General features: G+C 35.9%; 3 protein-coding genes across 8 annotated transcripts; 2 read left to right on the forward strand and 1 right to left on the reverse strand.

Moving 5' to 3' along the window:
• Positions 1-244: 244 nt before the first annotated feature.
• LOC110911550 (alkaline/neutral invertase A, mitochondrial) lies at positions 245-3,768 on the forward strand. Its single transcript, XM_022156180.2, has 6 exons — positions 245-1,020; positions 1,644-1,803; positions 1,902-2,113; positions 2,177-2,670; positions 3,213-3,261; positions 3,341-3,768. Exons 1-6 carry the CDS (start codon positions 430-432, stop codon positions 3,665-3,667), a joined length of 1,833 nt encoding a protein of 610 aa, XP_022011872.1. The 5' UTR covers positions 245-429; the 3' UTR covers positions 3,668-3,768.
• A 369-nt stretch (positions 3,769-4,137) lies between these two features.
• On the reverse strand, positions 4,138-7,404 carry LOC110911549 (bZIP transcription factor 18). 4 transcript variants are annotated; one of them, XM_022156178.2, is made up of 5 exons: positions 7,189-7,399; positions 5,451-6,275; positions 5,218-5,350; positions 5,021-5,105; positions 4,138-4,624 (listed from the first exon to the last, which is right to left on the reverse strand). In XM_022156178.2, the coding sequence occupies exons 1-5, from the start codon at positions 7,215-7,217 to the stop codon at positions 4,455-4,457; spliced, it is 1,242 nt and encodes a 413-aa protein (XP_022011870.1). In that variant the 5' UTR covers positions 7,218-7,399; the 3' UTR covers positions 4,138-4,454. The 4 variants fall into 4 exon arrangements, with proteins under 4 accessions (XP_022011870.1, XP_022011868.1, XP_022011869.1 ...); XM_022156176.2 differs by having other exon boundaries at positions 5,451-7,401; XM_022156177.2 differs by lacking the exon at positions 4,138-4,624 and adding an exon at positions 4,641-4,890 and having other exon boundaries at positions 5,451-7,404.
• A 3,901-nt stretch (positions 7,405-11,305) lies between these two features.
• On the forward strand, positions 11,306-17,084 carry LOC110911547 (polyprenol reductase 2). 3 transcript variants are annotated; one of them, XM_022156174.2, is made up of 7 exons: positions 11,306-11,536; positions 13,191-13,353; positions 13,819-14,165; positions 14,261-14,495; positions 16,388-16,486; positions 16,617-16,688; positions 16,770-17,084. In XM_022156174.2, exons 2-7 carry the CDS (start codon positions 13,192-13,194, stop codon positions 16,872-16,874), a joined length of 1,020 nt encoding a protein of 339 aa, XP_022011866.1. In that variant the 5' UTR covers positions 11,306-11,536; position 13,191; the 3' UTR covers positions 16,875-17,084. The 3 variants fall into 3 exon arrangements, with proteins under 3 accessions (XP_022011866.1, XP_022011865.1, XP_022011867.1); XM_022156173.1 differs by lacking the exon at positions 11,306-11,536 and adding an exon at positions 12,475-12,740; XM_022156175.2 differs by lacking the exon at positions 11,306-11,536 and adding an exon at positions 12,480-12,775.
• The last annotated feature ends 1,644 nt before the right edge of the window (positions 17,085-18,728 follow it).

Genomic DNA, 18,728 nt, shown 5'->3' on the forward strand with positions numbered 1-18,728 from the left:
ACCACTTACTAGTTAATGGGTAATTGGTGCACTTTTTGATATGACGAATGATGGTTGATTAGGGCTAAGGTACTTGCCCTAGAGTGTCGGTTCCTCCCATACTACATTGTTATTTTTCACTTACATCCTATAGTTAGAAAATGATAGTTAGGGTATAAATAAAATGAGAAAAATTAAGTATGTTTATTCATGAAAACTATGTTTATTCTCCCAAAACAAAATCTTCACATAGACACACACCACCACCACCACCTTATCGTCTCCGTAATTCCCTACAATACACCAATTTGATTCTTGGTTCCTTTAGATTCACAAAAATCTTCCTAAATCATAACCCCATTATATATACACAATTCCTTCATCCAATGTACAAAAAAAAAGATCATTAATATCCCATAACATATTCATCTGAATTCTTCTTTCTTTCTTATGAACGCCATCAAGATTTCCAAAATGATATTCGGTTGCAGGCTTTTTAACCAAAGCCGAAGCGTTTTGGGATTCATCAAATCCCCGAACTCAAATCGCAGCCTCCACATCTCGTTACCACGATTTTTGGGTCTTCGATGCGCGATCAATCAAACTCACAAACAATATTCTGTTTCCTATCCAAAATGGGGCCGGTCTCGGGTTTTTCCAGCCACATGTTGTAGTTCTAGCAACAATAATAATAGTAATAAAAATGATCACATTTCGGATTATTCAACAACTTTAGAAAACCATGCAAATGACAAGAATTTTGAAACCAGTTACATGCAAGGTGGTGGTGATTTAGATGAGCCTGCATGTAGGACGGAGACTGAGGTGGAGAAGGAAGCGTGGCGGTTGTTGAGGGACTCGGTTGTGACTTACTGCGGCAACCCTGTGGGGACTCTGGCGGCCTGTGATCCCGGAGATAAGACGCCATTGAATTATGATCAAGTTTTTATTCGAGATTTTGTGCCGTCGGCTTTAGCATTCTTGTTAAAAGGAGAAGGAGAGATTGTTAGAAACTTTCTTTTGCATACTTTGCAATTGCAGGTAATTTGGGGATTTTAATCTTGTTATGTTTGTAAGTTGCTAGATATTCATTCATATTCATGCATGTAATTTCACATGAAAAGTTAGGGGTGAGCAAAGACTAGTTAAGCGAAAAGAAACGGATTAACCCAAACCAAAATAACCGACCCAAACTAATAACCAACAGTTCGATTTTGTTTCCCTAAAAACCCAAGATTACAGTTCAGTTATGCCTCGCTCGAAAACCAAACTTGTTTGAATGTTTGTTATTGGATTTATGATCCAAAATCATTATTTTGAGCCAAAAAATTTAGGCACAAAATTTTATTTTGGATCAATGTTTTTCAGGCACAAATAACTCAAGACCAATAACTAACCTATAACTGAACCAAACCCATACGTAAAATCGAACATTTTACTAAAACCAAACAACCAAATTTCAGTTTTCGTTTGGTTTAAGCCCATAAACGACCCAAACTGACTCATGCACACCCCTACTTGAAATTGACATCAGAATCCCTTTTTGGTAGGTTTCATGATGAAATACTATCTCTAAAGCTTGAATCTATCTATCTATAAATAATAAATTCACCGACACTATAAATATTTCCGGATTCATTGATGCTTGTTTATTATTTTGTAAGAGTTGGGAAAAAACTGTGGACTGCTACAGTCCTGGACAGGGGCTAATGCCTGCAAGTTTCAAAATCCGAACCGTACCCCTTGATGATACAAAATTTGAAGAAGTATTAGACCCGGATTTTGGGGAATCCGCTATAGGTCGCGTTGCACCAGTTGACTCTGGTAAGAAGTCAAATCTTTTCCATTCATGACCTGTTGGCATTATGATTCTGGTAAGTTTTAACTATTGTTCATTTGTTTGCATATCGACTTAAATGAAGGATTGTGGTGGATTATATTATTGAGAGCTTACACCAAGATCACTGGTGATTATGCAATGCAAGAACGGGTCGATGTTCAAACGGGCATTAAACTAATTCTAAACCTGTGTTTATCTGATGGGTTCGACATGTTCCCTTCGCTTTTAGTTACTGATGGCTCATGTATGATTGATAGACGAATGGGTATTCATGGCCACCCTTTGGAGATCCAAGTGAGTTCTTGTTTGACTTTTTTCTTTGACTATTGAATTTTGACTTTTCTTCCCAATTCGCAGTCGTTGTTTTACTCAGCTCTAAGGTGTGCTCGCGAGATGCTTGCAACAGACGAAGGATCGAAGAACTTAATGAGGACGGTTAACAATAGACTTAGTGCATTATCTTTTCATATCCGAGAGTATTATTGGTTAGATATGAAGAAAATCAATGAAATATATCGATATAAAACCGAAGAGTATTCAACAGAAGCGATAAACAAATTCAACATTTACCCGGAACAGATTCCTTATTGGTTAATGGATTGGATTCCAGCGGAAGGGGGTTACATGATCGGAAATCTACAACCCGCGCATATGGATTTCAGATTCTTTACACTTGGTAATATTTGGTCAATTGTCTCCTCTTTGAGCACTCCAAAACAAAACAATTCAATATTAAATCTGTTGGAATCCAAATGGGATGATCTTGTTGGCGATATGCCTCTTAAGATCGTCTACCCTGCCGTGGAAAAAGAAGAGTGGCGTATAATCACTGGTAGTGACCCGAAGAACACGTGAGTTCCTTTTTATCTTTTTTTTTTAACTATCATGCATACTATGTAGAGGTGGAAATGGGCGGGTCAGACAAAGTCGGGCAGCAGGTCAGATGAGTTAGGGTCAAAACATGTCAATTTTGTTATAAATAATATGCCCAATATGATTAAAAGTTATATTATGTAATAATGATCTTAATAATTTTACTAAAATGATTTTGGAGGCTTAATGCTCAAAAATTTTGGGATACTTTTATTTATTTGACCCGTTTGACCTGATAAAGGTTGAAGTTTGTTCATAACCGAACCATGCATATTATGTAGAGGTGGAAAATAGGCAGGTCACGGGTCAAATGGCTTAGTGACAAACGGGTACAATTTTGTCGAACAGTTTAAATTTTGTTATAAATATAACAAAATGGTTTTGGAGGTTTCTTTTACCAAAAAATACACTTTGGGCGACTTCGACCTGTTTGACCCTTTCCACTTATTTAACCCGTATGACATTGAGTATTATGTTATATCAAACTATAAGTCTATAACAATCTTTTGACTAATTACAGACCATGGTCGTATCACAACGGCGGATCTTGGCCAACTCTGTTATGGCAGGTAATTTTCACTTTGTCTTCCTTTTCCGCAAACATTTCTACAAAAAATCATGTTTTTATATGTTTCTTGTGTATTTTAGTTTACATTAGCTTGCATCAAGATGGGAAGAATAGAACTAGCAAGAAAGGCTGTGGATATTGCTGAAAAAAGATTGTATGCCGATCACTGGCCGGAATATTACGACACCAAAAGCGGTAAATTCATAGGGAAGCAATCTAGAATGTACCAAACATGGACAATTGCTGGATATTTGACATCTAAGATGCTTCTAGAAAACCCTGAAAAAGCTTCTCTTTTGTATTGGGAAGAAGACTATGATCTTCTTGAAATATGTGTTTGCGCTTTAAGCAAAACCGGCAGGAAGTTGTGTGCTCGTGGGGCTGCTAAATCACAGATTCTTGTGTGACAAAGTTACAGGTAGAAGAACCCCTTGTGTACAGTAATACCATATCAAAACTTGCAGAAAGTTATAGATATATTGGTATAAAAAACTGCTATTTTTTACTATTTTTTGTTCGTTTGGAGGGGTATATGAGATTTTTTTGTGCTCATTATTGTTGTTTATTTATTTTTATGTGATAGTTTTGCATGATCAATTTCTGAAATCTGATTCCTGTAAGTGCTAGACAGAACAATTATCGAATATACGCGAAAAAACTAACTTTATTATAGAAATATTGTTATATTTGTGATCATAATTCAAGAAGAGCTTTAATGGTGGGGAGTGAAATACAAGGTGATTTCAATTTTTCTTTTTGTTTTGTAAGCAACGGTGTGTATTTCGAAGACCAAACGTGTTACAACTGAATGAACAATGATGACCGTGGATGTAATTTTGAAAAAGTTAAGACTAAAACCGCAATCTGGAACCATCCATGAAAAAAAAATCTACTTTATTCTTCAATATTATTTCAAGTTCACTCATTTTAACAAATACAAAAAAGTACATGTTCACCATCCAACTTAAGCAATCCTCTTATTTTGCTACTACCTTTGATTCTAACTACCCTGAGTAACCTCTTCTTCCAATAAAATGCAATGGACAAACGAACGAACAAACAAACATAACAACACCCCTCGATGTCTTCCTTTTTAAGAGATGCAAAGAACAAACGAATGAAGTAAACCCATATAGCTACTGGTATAAAAATACTTGTAATCACGAGCCAGTCGACTTAAACGACCAATTGATTTTAACCGTGTGTAGTTGTGCCACCATTTTGCTCCTGCTGCTCGTGCTGATGATGTAACTGAAACATTTGCAGATTGATTGATGGCTGAGAAAAATTAGTAGCATCCGCACTTAACTCCAGCCTCATTATCTTCAAACGTTGGACCTCAGCGGTTAAAGTATCATTTAGAGCTGCCAGGAGTCCCCAAAAAACAAAGACTAAGAATGCCATTTGTCTACATCCTTTTTCACAATTCTTCATTGCATTTTCATTTAATTTTAAGCGTTTATTAAAAATCGGGTGCTATTACACGTTCAATACAGAACCAAATTTAATGAAAGAACTGCAAGAACCGTATGAACATATGTGCTTGTTGGGTCAACTCTGATACGACAGTTATGTAACAGCATAACCACCTTCCTTTCTCTCTCTACATCTGGCCATCGCATGCAGTTCTCTACGTAAAGATGATTTTGTATTGAACGTATCCATCCAGACACACATACAAATATATATATATACACACACACACACACACACACACACACACACACACACACGAATATATAGAATCATTAAAGTCATACCATCTCGAAGGTGGGATTGTTGCTCCATTGCTTGTACACGAAACTTCAGCTCATTATTTTGACTTGTTAAACTAGTTAAATCTCTCTGAAAAGCAAACAAAATAAAAATAAAATAAAATAAATAAAAAAAACTAACATAAATATAATTAGACTTATAAAAAAGAAATAATGTCTCCTAGAACTTTGCATACTCGAACCTGCAATAAGGTAACCTGAGCAGACAACGTTGTTGCTTCTGTCTGTAAATTTTGAACCTTATTCTCCAATTCCGTGATATAACGCATTTTCCTTTCTTTGGAACGAGCAGCTGACTGTCGATTAGCCAAAATCCTAATTAAGAAAAACACCATCTTTTTTCAAGACCACATTTTTATTGTCAAAGAATTTAAACTAGAATAAAGAATGATTAATAATTTACGTAAGTACCCACCTTTTGACTCTCTTTGGATCAGTTAAAGCCATTTCAGCAAGGTTCTCATTCGCCATGATTTTCTTGAGCTCGGCCCCATTAAACACACCGTTTCCAAAATCCAAGCTAAACGTATCTGAATTCACGTTAATTGAATCAGCTGACAACAATTTACCTATTTGCCCTTCCGGCAACTTAAGCGATTCATCAACGAAGTTCATGTTCCCGATAACACTATCCATGGAGAGACTTCTGTAGTGCCGTTTATCAGAAATTGAACAGATACCTGACCTCTGCATACTGTTATTGCTTCCGATTACGCTACTTGTCGCTTCATTATCACTGCTGTCACCTCCGTTTGCCTTCGTACCACTAGCTCTGCTATCCAGATCTTCACCGTTTTCAGTTCTAAAAGAGTTTAATTTACCAAGATTGTTTAGGTTTACATAAGAAGAAAACCGATCATCCACGACTTCACCTTCGGATTTCCGTTCGCCCAAACCTTCTGCATTGCTTTCACCGCAAGTTTTCTCCCAATTGGATTCCTGCTTGATGTTCCTCAAATGTGCAGACACGTCAAAGCCCTTAGAGCCTCTTAACGGGATCAAAGGTGGCGATGACTGCAAGATAGTTGAGAACCCAAATGGAATATCACTGTTTGACCGCCTGTGAGTGACATCACCTACTATTTGATCAGATGTGGGGCCCCGATAGGAAGACGGGCTCAAAGGGGGCAAAGAATCAACCGAGAAAAACAAAGGCTGAGATGAAGTTTGCTGATTGCTTCGAGGACTCCGGGTGCCAAGGATTTGTGGATGAGCTGGAGGAATTCCGAGCCTTTTACCGCTGTTTTCAGCATTAAAATACGAAACAAACGGTTGAATCTGGGCACGAAATTGGACAGTGTTTGACTGCGGTATGCGAAGATGATCAAAAGAAACATGTGATTCTAGTGGATCACCAAATGAAGATTGTACTCTTTGAATGTCCTTATTTTCACTCATTTCTTTACACGAATTGAACCCTGTTCTTCCCCAAATCCTAACACTTCTACTCAATCAATCAAGATCGTTAAGCTCTAACAAGCCCTAGAAATACCTAAAAATGCTAAGCAACACTAGCAAACCATGAAACTAACTCTAGATATGAAATAAACCAGATTAAAACCCTAATTTACACAATAAATCAAGAACATTAAACTACAAACCCTACAAACACCTAATAAACCAGATTATAACCCTAACTTACACAATCAATCAAGAACATTAAGCTCGAAAAAACCCTAAACACACCTAATAATGCTAAATGAACACTAGCAAACCCTGAAACCAAATCTGGATATGAAATAAATCAGATTAAAACCCTAACATACACAACCAATCAGGAACATTAAACTACAAACCCTAGACACACCTAAAACCCTAAAACCACCTCTAGATATGAAATAAACCTAATTAAAACCCTAATTTGAAATCAACAACTCGGATACAATTTCATGAATAATTAAGTAAACGCAAAACAGGCTATTAATAGTTTACCTAATAACTGTATATGTAAATTTCCAGCCAATTTACACAAATGAAACCCTAGAAACACCTAATAATGTTAAATTAACACTAGCAAACCCTAAAACCAACTCTAGATACGAAATAAATCGAAGTAAAACCCTAATTTGCACAACTAAGGCGTTAATATCAACAAATTGGATACAATTTTGTGAGTGATTAAGGAAACAAAAAACAGAGTATAAATAGGTTACCGAATAAGTGTGTAAAGATAATATGTCATCCGATTGGAACAAGATAGCAGCGGTTTGTCCGCCACATGGTGACGGAATTGACGAAGATGGATGGCCGGCGAGGGTTTGACTTTGTGTTTGCAGTTTCTCTATCTGTATTGTTGATGATGAACTGGTGAATGGATTTCATGATTTCTTCTGCTAGGTTTGAATTTTGTAACTACCTTTTGAATTTGAATTTCCGATCGTTATAAATAAACTAGAATTCTAAAGTTTATATATAGGGCAGGGTTCTAGAGTGAACACTAATGTATCAAGTGAACAAATTCTAACCGTTGATTTACATACGTGTATGGCTAGGATTTCATTATCAAATCCTGGTCATTGATTTACACGCGTGTATGGCCAGGATTAGTTCGATCAGTTCGCAAATACACTAGTGTTCGCTCAGGATTTAGGGGAAACAGTGGTTATTTTTAAAGTTGAGAGTATTAGCGGCCAACGGCGAATAGTTGAAATTATTAAAATCTAATATTCCTTTATTTTTACATCAAATTTTCCCCTAAAAAACCTAACTTGTACATAAGTGTAAATATGAAATTCAACCCTCAACGCTAAAAAAAACCGCAAAAAACTCAAAGATCTCAACTTCAAATCTATTCAAAATCATTAAAAAAACGAAACACGCTAATGTTTTTTACACTGATGTAAATGTGTTTTACATCTAATTTTTTATCATCGATTTTACATACAAGCAACAAAAAAAACTATAAAAACCCTAAAATCATTTTTATCAAAATCTTTATCATCGTTTTTTACAACTGCATTTTTTGGCGATCTTTTCTTTCATTTTTTGCAAAATGTGGTGGTCTTCTTCTAGATACACGTTGATGTTGATTGTCATTATCTTCCATTCCTCTATTTATGTCCCTTCTTGTTTTAACTTGAGTCGTTCATCAACTTCGGGGGTGTTTGGCCTAGCTTTTTTATCTAAGCTTATAGTTTTTTTAGCTTATTTTTACAAAATAAGCACTAATGGGTGTTTGGTTTAGCTTTTTAAGCTTATGCTTATTAGCTTATATAAGCTAATTCCAACAAGCTTATAGGAATATGGTTTTTTAGCTTATTTGAATAAGCTTATTTGAAGAAGATGGTTTTTACTCATTACACACAATGATATTACACCCCTTCCCATAATACAAAATAACTTAACAAACAACTAAAGATTAATTATTAATTATCAACTTGTAGAATATAAGCTAATCCAAACAGTTAAAAATAGCTTATCAAATGAAAGAAAATAAGCATAAACTACTTTAAAATATAAACATAAGCCAAAAAAATAAAAGCTAGGCCAAACACCCCCGAAGGCTTCGACCTTTTCGGCTTCGACCTCTGTGAATGCTTTGATTGAGCCATTAAATCTTCCATTTTCGAACTGCTCCCTGATGCGGCTTGTTCTTTTGCAGCCGCCTCCCTTTTGACTTTGTCCCTCCCCATGGGACGTTACGACTCTAGAATTTCATTTGTATCATCGTCAAATTCCGCCTCGTCGTTGATATTTATTTGACAACGGTGGTGGTGATTGTAGTTGTTGTAATGGCATGTTAAACAGGTTTTGTATTAGCATTTGCATTTGTTGTAGTTGGTTCAATTGGGTGAAAGCATTGGGAGATTGTTTGAAACCCGAAAAAGAAAATTGGGATGACCAATTCGGATCGAGTGGTGAAGTGTAGCCGGCTGGCAAGAACGAGTTTGGATTCAAGTTTGGATTTGGGTTGTTTAAATTGTATGGATCTATCGCTTTTTAAATGTTGGAGAGTACTTTTGTATGAAATTGAGAGAGTTTGAATGAGTTTGTGGAAAAAATGGGTATGAAATAATGTATATATAGGGTATGTTTGGCAAAAGTAGCTGGTGGCTGGTAGCTGAAAGCTAGAAGCTGGTGGCTGGTGGCTGGAAGCTGGTAGCTGTAGCTAGTAGCTAGTAGCTGTAGCTTTTTAGATATATTTGAGGATTGGTAGAGTAGCTGGAGCTTTTAATAAAATGTATAAAATTACCAAAATGGACATAACTAAAAATTTAGAAAGTTGGTGCATTAAAAAGTTCCTTATTTTTAGAGGTTAAAATAGTCATTTTTTTTCCTAAAAGCTTGTAGCTCCTTATAAACGCTACTAGTAGTAGCGTTCAACCAAAAGCTTCAAGCTCCTAACCTAAAAGCTTAAAGCTTCTTCAACCAAACAAGACTTTTTATTGAGTAGGAGCTTTTTTTTATAAGCTTAAAGCTAGAAGCTCCTAAAAGCTTCTAAAAGCTCCATGCCAAACATACCCATAGTGTTATAGAGTTTAGGATCAAATACAAAGGCTTCTAAAAATAAGAAGTATACAAATGCTCCTAAAAATAAACCCACTACAAAAAAATAAAAAACCTAAATACCCACCACCACCCAAAAACCTTTTTTTTTTTGGGTGGGGGAGGGGTGGGGGGGTTAGGTTTTTGGGTGGTGGTGGGGTTGGTGGTGAGTGTTTAGGGTTTTATTTTTGTGGGGGGGGGGGGTTAGGTTTTTTGGGGGTTTTTGGTGAGATATAGTTTTTTTTTTTTTTTTTTGCGGGAGGGTGGGGGTTTAGGTTTTTGGGTGGTGGAGGGGTGGGGTGTGGTGGTGGTGTAGTGGGTTTAGGTTTTAAGTTCTTGAACACTTGTCAATATATAATGCCTTCTTAGACCATGGGGTGTGGTTTGGGTAGTCCCTTTGGGAACCATCCGCCACGTAGACGCCACGTCACATGGGGTGGAGGACCATCCCCTTAGGGACTACCCAAGGGTGTGGAGGATAGTCCCAAATCTGAAAATGTTGGCCCACATTAAAACAAAAACAATTAAATATCTCTCTCTCTCTCTCTCTCTCTATGGTGGCCCACTAGATCAGCTCGTCCCACACCCACCTGCCTAACAATAATGGAAATTACGAAAGAGACCCCAATTGTCATATGGTTTTTCTCTTATTTGTTTCTTTCTTTGACTTTTCTCACCTTTTTAAAACCGAAAAAAAAAAGATATTTCTAATTTCACCTTCTGCAAATCCATCTTCATTTTCTCTTATCAAAAGTTTTACGATTTTTCCCACTCCTTTTTCGCAGCCGTCGGACACTTAGCTTCGATTTGTAACGTTTTGGATGATGATACGAAAGTGACGGTGGTTTCCAGCGGCGATTAGGGTTTTCATGGAAGATTCCGATTTTGGCCGTGGTGGTTCAGTGGTTACTGGCAGCGTTGTGTGTGTGGTGTCACTGTCGAACGAGTAGAGGTTTTCAACTCTAAAACCCGTTCTTAATCCAAACTGGTTTAGATCAAACCGGTTTGAGACCAAACTAAAAATTATCGCCCGGTTTATAAACGGATCGGTTTAGACCAAACGAGGTTTCGTAGACCTCTGACACAAATAATTATTTCTATTTGATTTCGGGCATGTTTGGCTAAGCTTATTTTATCTAAAAAGGACTTTTTGTGAAAATGACTTATTGATTTATGACTTTTTGAAAAGGAGTTTTTAGAAAAATGTTTGGATTAGCTTATAGGATGGAAAAAACCAATAAGTCAATAAGTTGTTTTTTAAAAAGTGTTTGACTTAGCTTATTGATGTAAAATAACTAAAAGCTAATAAGTCAATAAGTTGGTTCAAAAAGTCACAACATCCTAACTTCTCAAAAATAACTTTTCTCCTATACAAAAAGTCATTTTGAAAAGTACTTTTAGGTTTGCTAAATACAAAATCTACTTATTAGCTTTTTGAAAAAAACTAATAAGTCAATAACTTGATTTAAAAAGTTTAGCCGTACATGCCCTTCATTTATGATTGGTTTTAACCAGTCAAAATTTACACTTACAGTTTTATTTACACTATTGTTTTAATTATAAGAGTAAATTACGATTTTGGCCCCTGTGGTTATATCACTTTTACTATATTAGTCCAAAATAGGATTTTTTAACATATGTGCCCCCATGGTCTCTATAACTAACTATTTTGGCCCCTGAATCTAACTCAACCCCAAATTTTAGTTAATTAGTTGTCACATGGCAGACACATGATGGGTATAATGGTAATTTCTCTTCCCTCTTAGTGACACTTACATTTCTACATTTTTCTACGGCGTTACCTCTTTTCCTTGCAATTTCTTTCCCCAATTTTGCCCTAATTCCATAATTCCCCCTCGATTCCCAATTCCCCCATCTTCATCGTCGATTTCATCTAAAAATTCACCACTCAACCGCCGATCATCTCTACACTCTCTATATAATCCTCCAATATTCCTCAAAACCCTAAGTTTTGAGACAGTCAATCAGTTGCAATTGCAGTAGCAGTGTTACTAAGTGAGTTACTTCTTTCTTGGGCCATTTTAGTTGTTATTTTTCTGATTTTGTTGTTTTTTTTTTTTTTGTAAATCTTGGTTGTATTCTGTATGTATTTTTGGGGAAATTCTCGGTTTATTTGTGTTTCTTGTTGAGTTTTTTGATGTATTATGTGTTTTGTTGGTTGAACTGTTGTAGGTGTTTGTAGTTACCTCTTAAAAAAATAATTAATAAAAAAAATTGGTAAACTTTAGTTTTAAGGGTTAAAATCAATTTGGATTTTTGAAAAAAATGAGGGAAAAGTTACCAAGAACATAAATATTTTGATACCAAGTGCTACTAATTGAACAATGCTGGTGTTTGTTTTAAAGAATTTTGCATCGAATTGTACAAGAATTGACATAAGAAAACAACAGTGGTGTTTTGATCTGTGTTTATGTCAAGGCTTACAGCAGATAGATGACCAAATTATGATCAGGAGATACAGGAAAATATTGTGTAAAATAAGCTTGTTTAACACAGTGATCTTGTTCAAAATAAGCTCACTAAGTATTAGTTATATTATAGTTAAGATGTATGTTTTGAGGGCATGGACATGGCATTGTTTAAGGGTAATATGTGGATTTTGTATTGATAAAAAAAGATGGGATGAACCTAAAATTTACGAGTTCCAGAATGATGATCGAGTTAAACGCCGTTGAAAAATGTAGGTGACAGTAAAAGGGGGAGGAGAAATTATCATTATACCCATGATATGTCTGCCATGTGACAAATAATTAACCAGAGTTGGGTTGAGTTAGACTCAGAGGCCAAAATAGTTAGTTATCGAGACCATAGGGCACATATGTTAAAAAATCCTATTTTGGGCTAATATAGTAAAAGTGATATATCCACGGGGCCAAAATCGTAATTTACTCTAATTATAATTATAATTATTCTTCTTCTTTCGTAACTATTAAAAAAGAAATATATTGATCGATCGACGGTGGAAAAACGCCGTGCTGGTGGCGGAGTGATGTCTACCGTCCTCTGTAGTCTTCACAGTCGCGATTAGAACACGATTTTGCTTCAATATTCATCTCTATTGACAACCGTTATTATAGATTAAAGTATCTAAACAATTTCGGATTCGTTAACGCTCAAACCAGAAGAAGTTTCTCCATCATCCGAATGAAGTTTCACTGTTCCGATCAGCAATGAGAATTTTAGAAATTATGTTTCTCCGGTATTCCGTAATTTCACTCTAGTCATCATAATTAGGTTCATGCAATCTCTTTAATTTCTTCCGATTCATTGATTTTGGAATTCTAGGGCATAGATGTGTGTGTTACGGTTTCTAGAATCTCAAAACGTCATTCATATGATTCGCTTTTGTAGGATTAGATTGTTACTTTACCGGTACCAATTCTGATTTTGTTCAGTCAGTGTAAGTGTAAGTATCGGTTCGGTACTGTACAGGTATTTGGTAAAATACTTTGAAACAACAAAACTATAATTTCGTATGCCATGATGTTTTGAATCTCGAACTCTAGCGCTTCGAATTGCTGTTAGGATGGATGATGAAGGTTTATACTTCAATATGTTGATTAAATTAAGTAGTGTTTGTTATATTTGGTTGCAGTTGGTTATTCTAAAGTAATAATATTGGCTCAAAAATAATTTTATTTGTTTGAAGGATGGAAGAGCTAGGGCTTGGGCTTGTATCGCTACTACGGATAGCGTGGATCGCTGCTACGTTGCCGATTCTTGTTGCATGGTTGCCGTTGCCCGGGCTCGGTTGGTTTCGCAGAGCACTGTTGAGTTTTGCTAGGAGAGGGAAGATTTTACAGTCCAATACTGTGAGTGATCGTTTTTATATGTGTCTAAAGAATGGCATAAAAAACTCTTCACCTTTGAATATAACGTTACAGTAAATCAATACCGTTAAAAGTAATTCGTTATCGTTGAATATAACTTTTCGATATATTATATATGGATTGATGATTGAATTTTTTTTTTTTTTTTGCAACGATGACATCATGGCATGGTGTGTTTGAACTGGAATGATAGTGAGTCTTACCAAAGTTTATTAATACGTGAAAAATATCACACGTGCATATCTGTTTCATTGTGAGTTTGTGATCCTAAATTCTGTTTCTTCTGAGAACTATTTGTGAAATTACAAGTCCGTTGAGTGGCAAAAAGTTTTATAGATCATCAATCTGCCAGTCTGGATCAATAGTTGACATTAGATTAGTTTATGGTTTTAAACGTTTCTTTCACAAGCAAACATGCTTAACTCAATTAATGCTTGTGCGTTTCAGAAATTAACCGTGCCTCAAAGATTCTTCTCTCACTTTTACGTGGTGGCCATCTTCTGGACAACTATCTTGCTTGCTGCAGTGTGGTATTACGCAATCAAGATGCTACCATCACTTATTGAACAAGATGTCTTTTCCACTATAACCAGTCACTTGACCGGTGGTTCTCATGCCTTCTCCTTGAATAAATCTCTCTCTATGAGAGAACACGTATATAACGTTTGGCTGTCTGTGTTTCTACTTTTGCTAATGGAAGCTCAAGTTCTGAGACGCTTCTATGAAACAATCTACGTTTTCGACTACAGTCCATCAGCTCGAATGCACATCTTCGGTTATCTTGCCGGCCTATTGTAAGTCTTCTATTTGAAATCCTTTTGTCATATTTGAACTTGTTTCATGGCTTTTGAAGATTTTTTGCTGATTTGAATGATGTTTGTTAAACCAGTTTCTATACAGCAGCTCCTCTGTCACTATGCTGTACTTTTGCACCTGAAGTGTTCGACTTTGTGAAGAATCTGGTGGCGGAATTTATTGTGAAGGGAAAGGACCGAATGTCGAAGCCAGAGTTTAATATATGGATGTTTGTGACTCCTTTTTTGAGGCTTCGATGGTATGCGTGGATAGGTGCAGTTATATTCTTTTGGGGTTGGGTACATCAGTACCGTTGTCATGAAATTCTTGTAAGTCCATGCCTCGACACTCTTTAACTGCTTTTTTTCTGTTTTCTTTTTTAGAAAACTTGTATACATGCTTATTTATACTTAGTGGTTTTATTGAAGTATATGCTTCTTAGAGGTGGCAAAACGGGTGGGACGGGTGGTGGGTAATTCTATGATACGGGTCAAAACGGGTGGGGATGGGTAGCGGGTAATTCTATAATATGGGTCAAAACGGGTGGGACGGGTAATGGGTAATTCTATGATACAGGTCAAAACGGGTGGGGATGGGTAGCGGGTAATTCTATGATACGGGTCAAAACGGGTGGGGATGGGTAGCGGGTAATTCTGTGATACGGGTCAAAACGAGTTGGGTTTAGACTTTAGCCACTACATTTTTTTCTTCCACTTCTTGAACTTTATAAGTAGATTAATTAATTTATTTTTTTGAACGGCCAATGGGACGACTTTAATTACTCAAAACTTGCATCCCCAAGAAAGGTGCTTATGGGCCCAGCTATAATAGCAGTTTAGAGTTTACACTCTCAAAGTACAGCAAACCAAAAATAAAGATACATTTAACATAAAGCAACAGAACTTTGCCAGCTGCTCCATGTAATACCATTAAGTTTTGAGCGATGTTCCATTCATATGAACCCTAGCTAATTTATTAAACATAATTAAATAAATTATTGAGGTAGGTATCAATTTTTTATTTATTAAAGAATTTTAAGAGGTAAGCATTTAAATACGCTTTCGACCCATCTAACCTGTTTAACAAGATTTTAAAGGTCTTAATCGCCATCTCTACCTTTCTAGGTCAGTTTTTCAAGTGTAATTATATAAGGTAGTTTTGATCTAGAATGAGTTTACATTGGCACGAAACCCTCATTTTAGCATGGTTATTGTATGCTTTTTTTTCTTGTATCTTTTGAAAGGTTGACGTCTGTGTGTAGGGTTGTAAACGAACCGAACGTTCAGCGAACAGTTCATGAACCGTTCGGCGGGAAGTTCGTTTATGTTTATTCGATTAGCTTAACGAACGAACACGAACAAAAAATTTCGTTCGGTTAGCTTAGCGAACGAACACGAACATAGGTCTCGTTCGTTCGACTTCGTTCGCGAACGTTCGGTAATATGTTCGGTTACGTTCGTTCGTGTTTGTTTGATTATATTAAAAAATAAAAAATAATAAACCTTTTATCTAAACATATTGAAAACTTGAAACCCTATTTTTTTCTAAGTTAGCTAAAATTTTGACATGCTAAGACGTTTTTGGGGATAATTATGTCTACGTTAGTTAAAGTTGATTCATCGTTTGGTGGTGTATTAGACTTCTTGTGTTTTGATTTATCATTTGATGGTTGTATTTAACTACTTATATCCAATGTTTAAGGATAGCAATATTTTTATTTGTTTTATTTTCAAGTTAAATGTTCGTTTGCATTCTTTTTTATTCTCTTGCGTTCGTTTGTGTTTGAGACCAGTGTTCACGAACTGTTCGTGAACAATTGAATTTCCTTAACAAACGAACATGAACATAAACTTATGTTCAGTATGTGTTCATGAACAGTTCACGAACATGTTAATTTCCTTAACGAACGAACACGAACATGGCCTTGTTCGTGTTCGTTCGGTTCGTTTACAGCCCTATCTGTGTGCAGTGGCGAAGCTTGAGATTTCCGACCGTGGGGTCGAAAACGTATATACCTAAAAATTTCTATAAAACCGGGGGGTAAAAGACGTATATACCCAAAAATTTCTATACAAAAACTACATACTCTCCACTACTGAGCGAAAAGTTCGGGGGGTCGGCCGCCCCCTCCCGCCCCCACTAAGCTACGCCAATGTCTGTGTGGTAACTGTTTTCTTTTGTGTTTTATTAACTAAGATGTAGTTTCTGAACATATGATTAGGGTTCCTTGCGAGAAAAAACCGAAAAGCTGGAGGAGTATGTGATCCCTTATGGTGATTGGTTCGAATACGTATCATCTCCGCACTACTCAGCCGAAATTGTAAGTTTTCTCGTTATAAACATGGAATACTAAAATCATGATCCATATTCTAATGAAAATGGTAAAATATCAATAAGTTTTCTTTAACCAATCTCTATGTATTCATCTCACTATAATGTTGTTCATGAAGGTCATCTATGGTGGTCTTCTGGTGGCTAGTGGTGGTGCAGATCTCTCATTGTGGTTGCTTTTTGCATTCGTGGTATGTTTTCCATCCCTGTTGACACTATTGGACACTGAAAGTCTCGATTCAACCACAAATTGAAAGATTTCTCCCGTGCAGGTGGCGAATCTTGTTTTTGCAGCAACAGAAACACAAAGGTGGTACCTGCATAAATTTGACGATTACCCTCCTAATCGATACGCTATTTTCCCTTTTGTTTATTAGCCAGTTTTGCAAGTAAGTTGTTTCTGTAGAGTTCTGGAGCAAATTTGTGAAAGACTTGTTCGCATAGGTTGCGAACTTAAATTTTGTTTTTTTTTTCTTTTATTTGTAAGTTGGTGGTTGAATAAGTTACTACTTTACACTTAACATCAGGTCATCAACCTATCTTCTTTCATGTTACCTTAAGTGAATGGCCATGTGAATTAGTGGCAACAAACGGGTCCGATATCATTGGTAACATGTCAAAATAAGTTTTGGATCAAAATGAGTAAAGTTTTAGGGCGTTCCAAGACGGATAGGATTGACCCATAAACGCTTTACTTGTGTCCATTTATATCTATGGCCGCTTATTGATAAAATATAAACATTAATAACAAATATCAAGCTTGCTAGTCAAGGAAAAAGATGCAACTTGCATAATGGGCTTTTATGATTAAATCAATCTTTTTATCAGCAAATCTGTAAATTTCATCTTACTTTGGATTTTACAGTAGTGACAAAAGAAAATGAAAACAACATTATAGGAGATTAATTAAGACAGGCGCAAAACTAAACATCTGATTTATATTAATAATATTTTTATGCAAAATTAACAACCAAAATATAAAAACAAACATGGTAATGAAACTGAATATGAGGATTGACCTTGTTAATTTTGTATGGTAGATTAGTACCGATGATTTAATGTCTCTTAATTTGTTTGCCCTGGATGTATATCTATGTTCTTCCTACATTACACATACCTGAGAGGCGACTACGACTGGAAGTCCCATTTTAACAGTTTGCTTTAGGTTAAAACTTGAGTAACAGTGTCGCAAACTCGCAATCAAAATTAAAGTAATAAAATTTGGAACCTAAACAAACCAAATCATTACTACAGTTTGGTTGTGTGAATTCGAACGAATCTTCAACCGATGAATGCGTACCGCGGTACCGACACGTGATATGTGTGGAATCCAATCACGTACGTGGATGAGAACACGAGGATGTAATTATAATATGATTTCGATTGATACTATAACAATACAAAACCGTGAAATCAAACGAGCAGAGCTTCGCCTCAAAGTTGCTCAAAGTTACAAATGAACAAGACCTAAGCTTCTATATATAGACATCATGGGTTCGCACAAGGACATGCTTGGCTTCGTACGAAGCTATTAGCCTTCGTACGAAGGCAACCTTGAATACTTCCTGGCTTCGTACGAATCATCCCTTCGTACGGAGACACATTTTCTCAATAGTCTTCATGCTTTTCTCTGTTCAGCACCAATATTGTCTCATTTGTTTAAACTACGTTACGTGATTGACGCAAGCGATAGACATATGCACTCACAGGTTGTTTGGGTTTATTGGGTATTTAAAACATATAACCAGGAAGTTTCATGTCGTCAGTTGAATAGAGGTTGTAACGATACTAGTAAAATAAATTGCAATGAAGTTAACAATAGGTGTTGTTGGAAAAGAAAATGCGAAGTGACATGAGCATCGGCCATTGATGAGTTAAAAGTGTAACAATAACATGGGCAATCAACTTAACAACATATACATATTATATGTACAGTGTAAAAATATCTCACAACTTCGTCTTTGTAGTGTAATAATGCCCCTCAACTCTGTCTTCGTTATACAAAGGATACCCCTGATCCTAAATTTTTGATACCCCTATTTTTTTAGGCTAGTTACGTGAATCTATAGTCTGTATGTAAATCAAACCGAACCGAATGACTCATTATTTTTACTTACAAAAATATGTTAAATACATGTAATTTGTTAAAATAAACTTATATCTGTTAGTGAAATTAAGTTATAAATTCTATAATTTTATTTAAACCTTTTTTACAACTATCAACGACTTTT

This window comes from Helianthus annuus, chromosome 15, assembly GCF_002127325.2.
Source record: "Helianthus annuus cultivar XRQ/B chromosome 15, HanXRQr2.0-SUNRISE, whole genome shotgun sequence".
Lineage (NCBI taxonomy): Eukaryota > Viridiplantae > Streptophyta > Magnoliopsida > Asterales > Asteraceae > Helianthus > Helianthus annuus.

Coding starts and splice junctions, on each gene's coding strand:
- LOC110911550 (XM_022156180.2), top strand. CDS start 430: ATGAACGCCATCAAGATTTCCAAAATGATATTCGGTTGCAGGCTTTTT. Junction 1,021..1,643: donor TGCATACTTTGCAATTGCAG/GTAATTTGGGGA, acceptor TTATTTTGTAAG/AGTTGGGAAAAAACTGTGGA. Junction 2,671..3,212: donor GGTAGTGACCCGAAGAACAC/GTGAGTTCCTTT, acceptor GACTAATTACAG/ACCATGGTCGTATCACAACG.
- LOC110911549 (XM_022156176.2), bottom strand. CDS start 6,433: ATGAGTGAAAATAAGGACATTCAAAGAGTACAATCTTCATTTGGTGAT. Junction 5,351..5,450: donor GATCCAAAGAGAGTCAAAAG/GTGGGTACTTAC, acceptor TTTCTTAATTAG/GATTTTGGCTAATCGACAGT. Junction 4,625..5,020: donor ACAATCCCACCTTCGAGATG/GTATGACTTTAA, acceptor GACTCCTGGCAG/CTCTAAATGATACTTTAACC.
- LOC110911547 (XM_022156173.1), top strand. CDS start 12,712: ATGAGAATTTTAGAAATTATGTTTCTCCG. Junction 14,166..14,260: donor GGTTATCTTGCCGGCCTATT/GTAAGTCTTCTA, acceptor TTGTTAAACCAG/TTTCTATACAGCAGCTCCTC. Junction 16,487..16,616: donor CGCACTACTCAGCCGAAATT/GTAAGTTTTCTC, acceptor TTGTTCATGAAG/GTCATCTATGGTGGTCTTCT.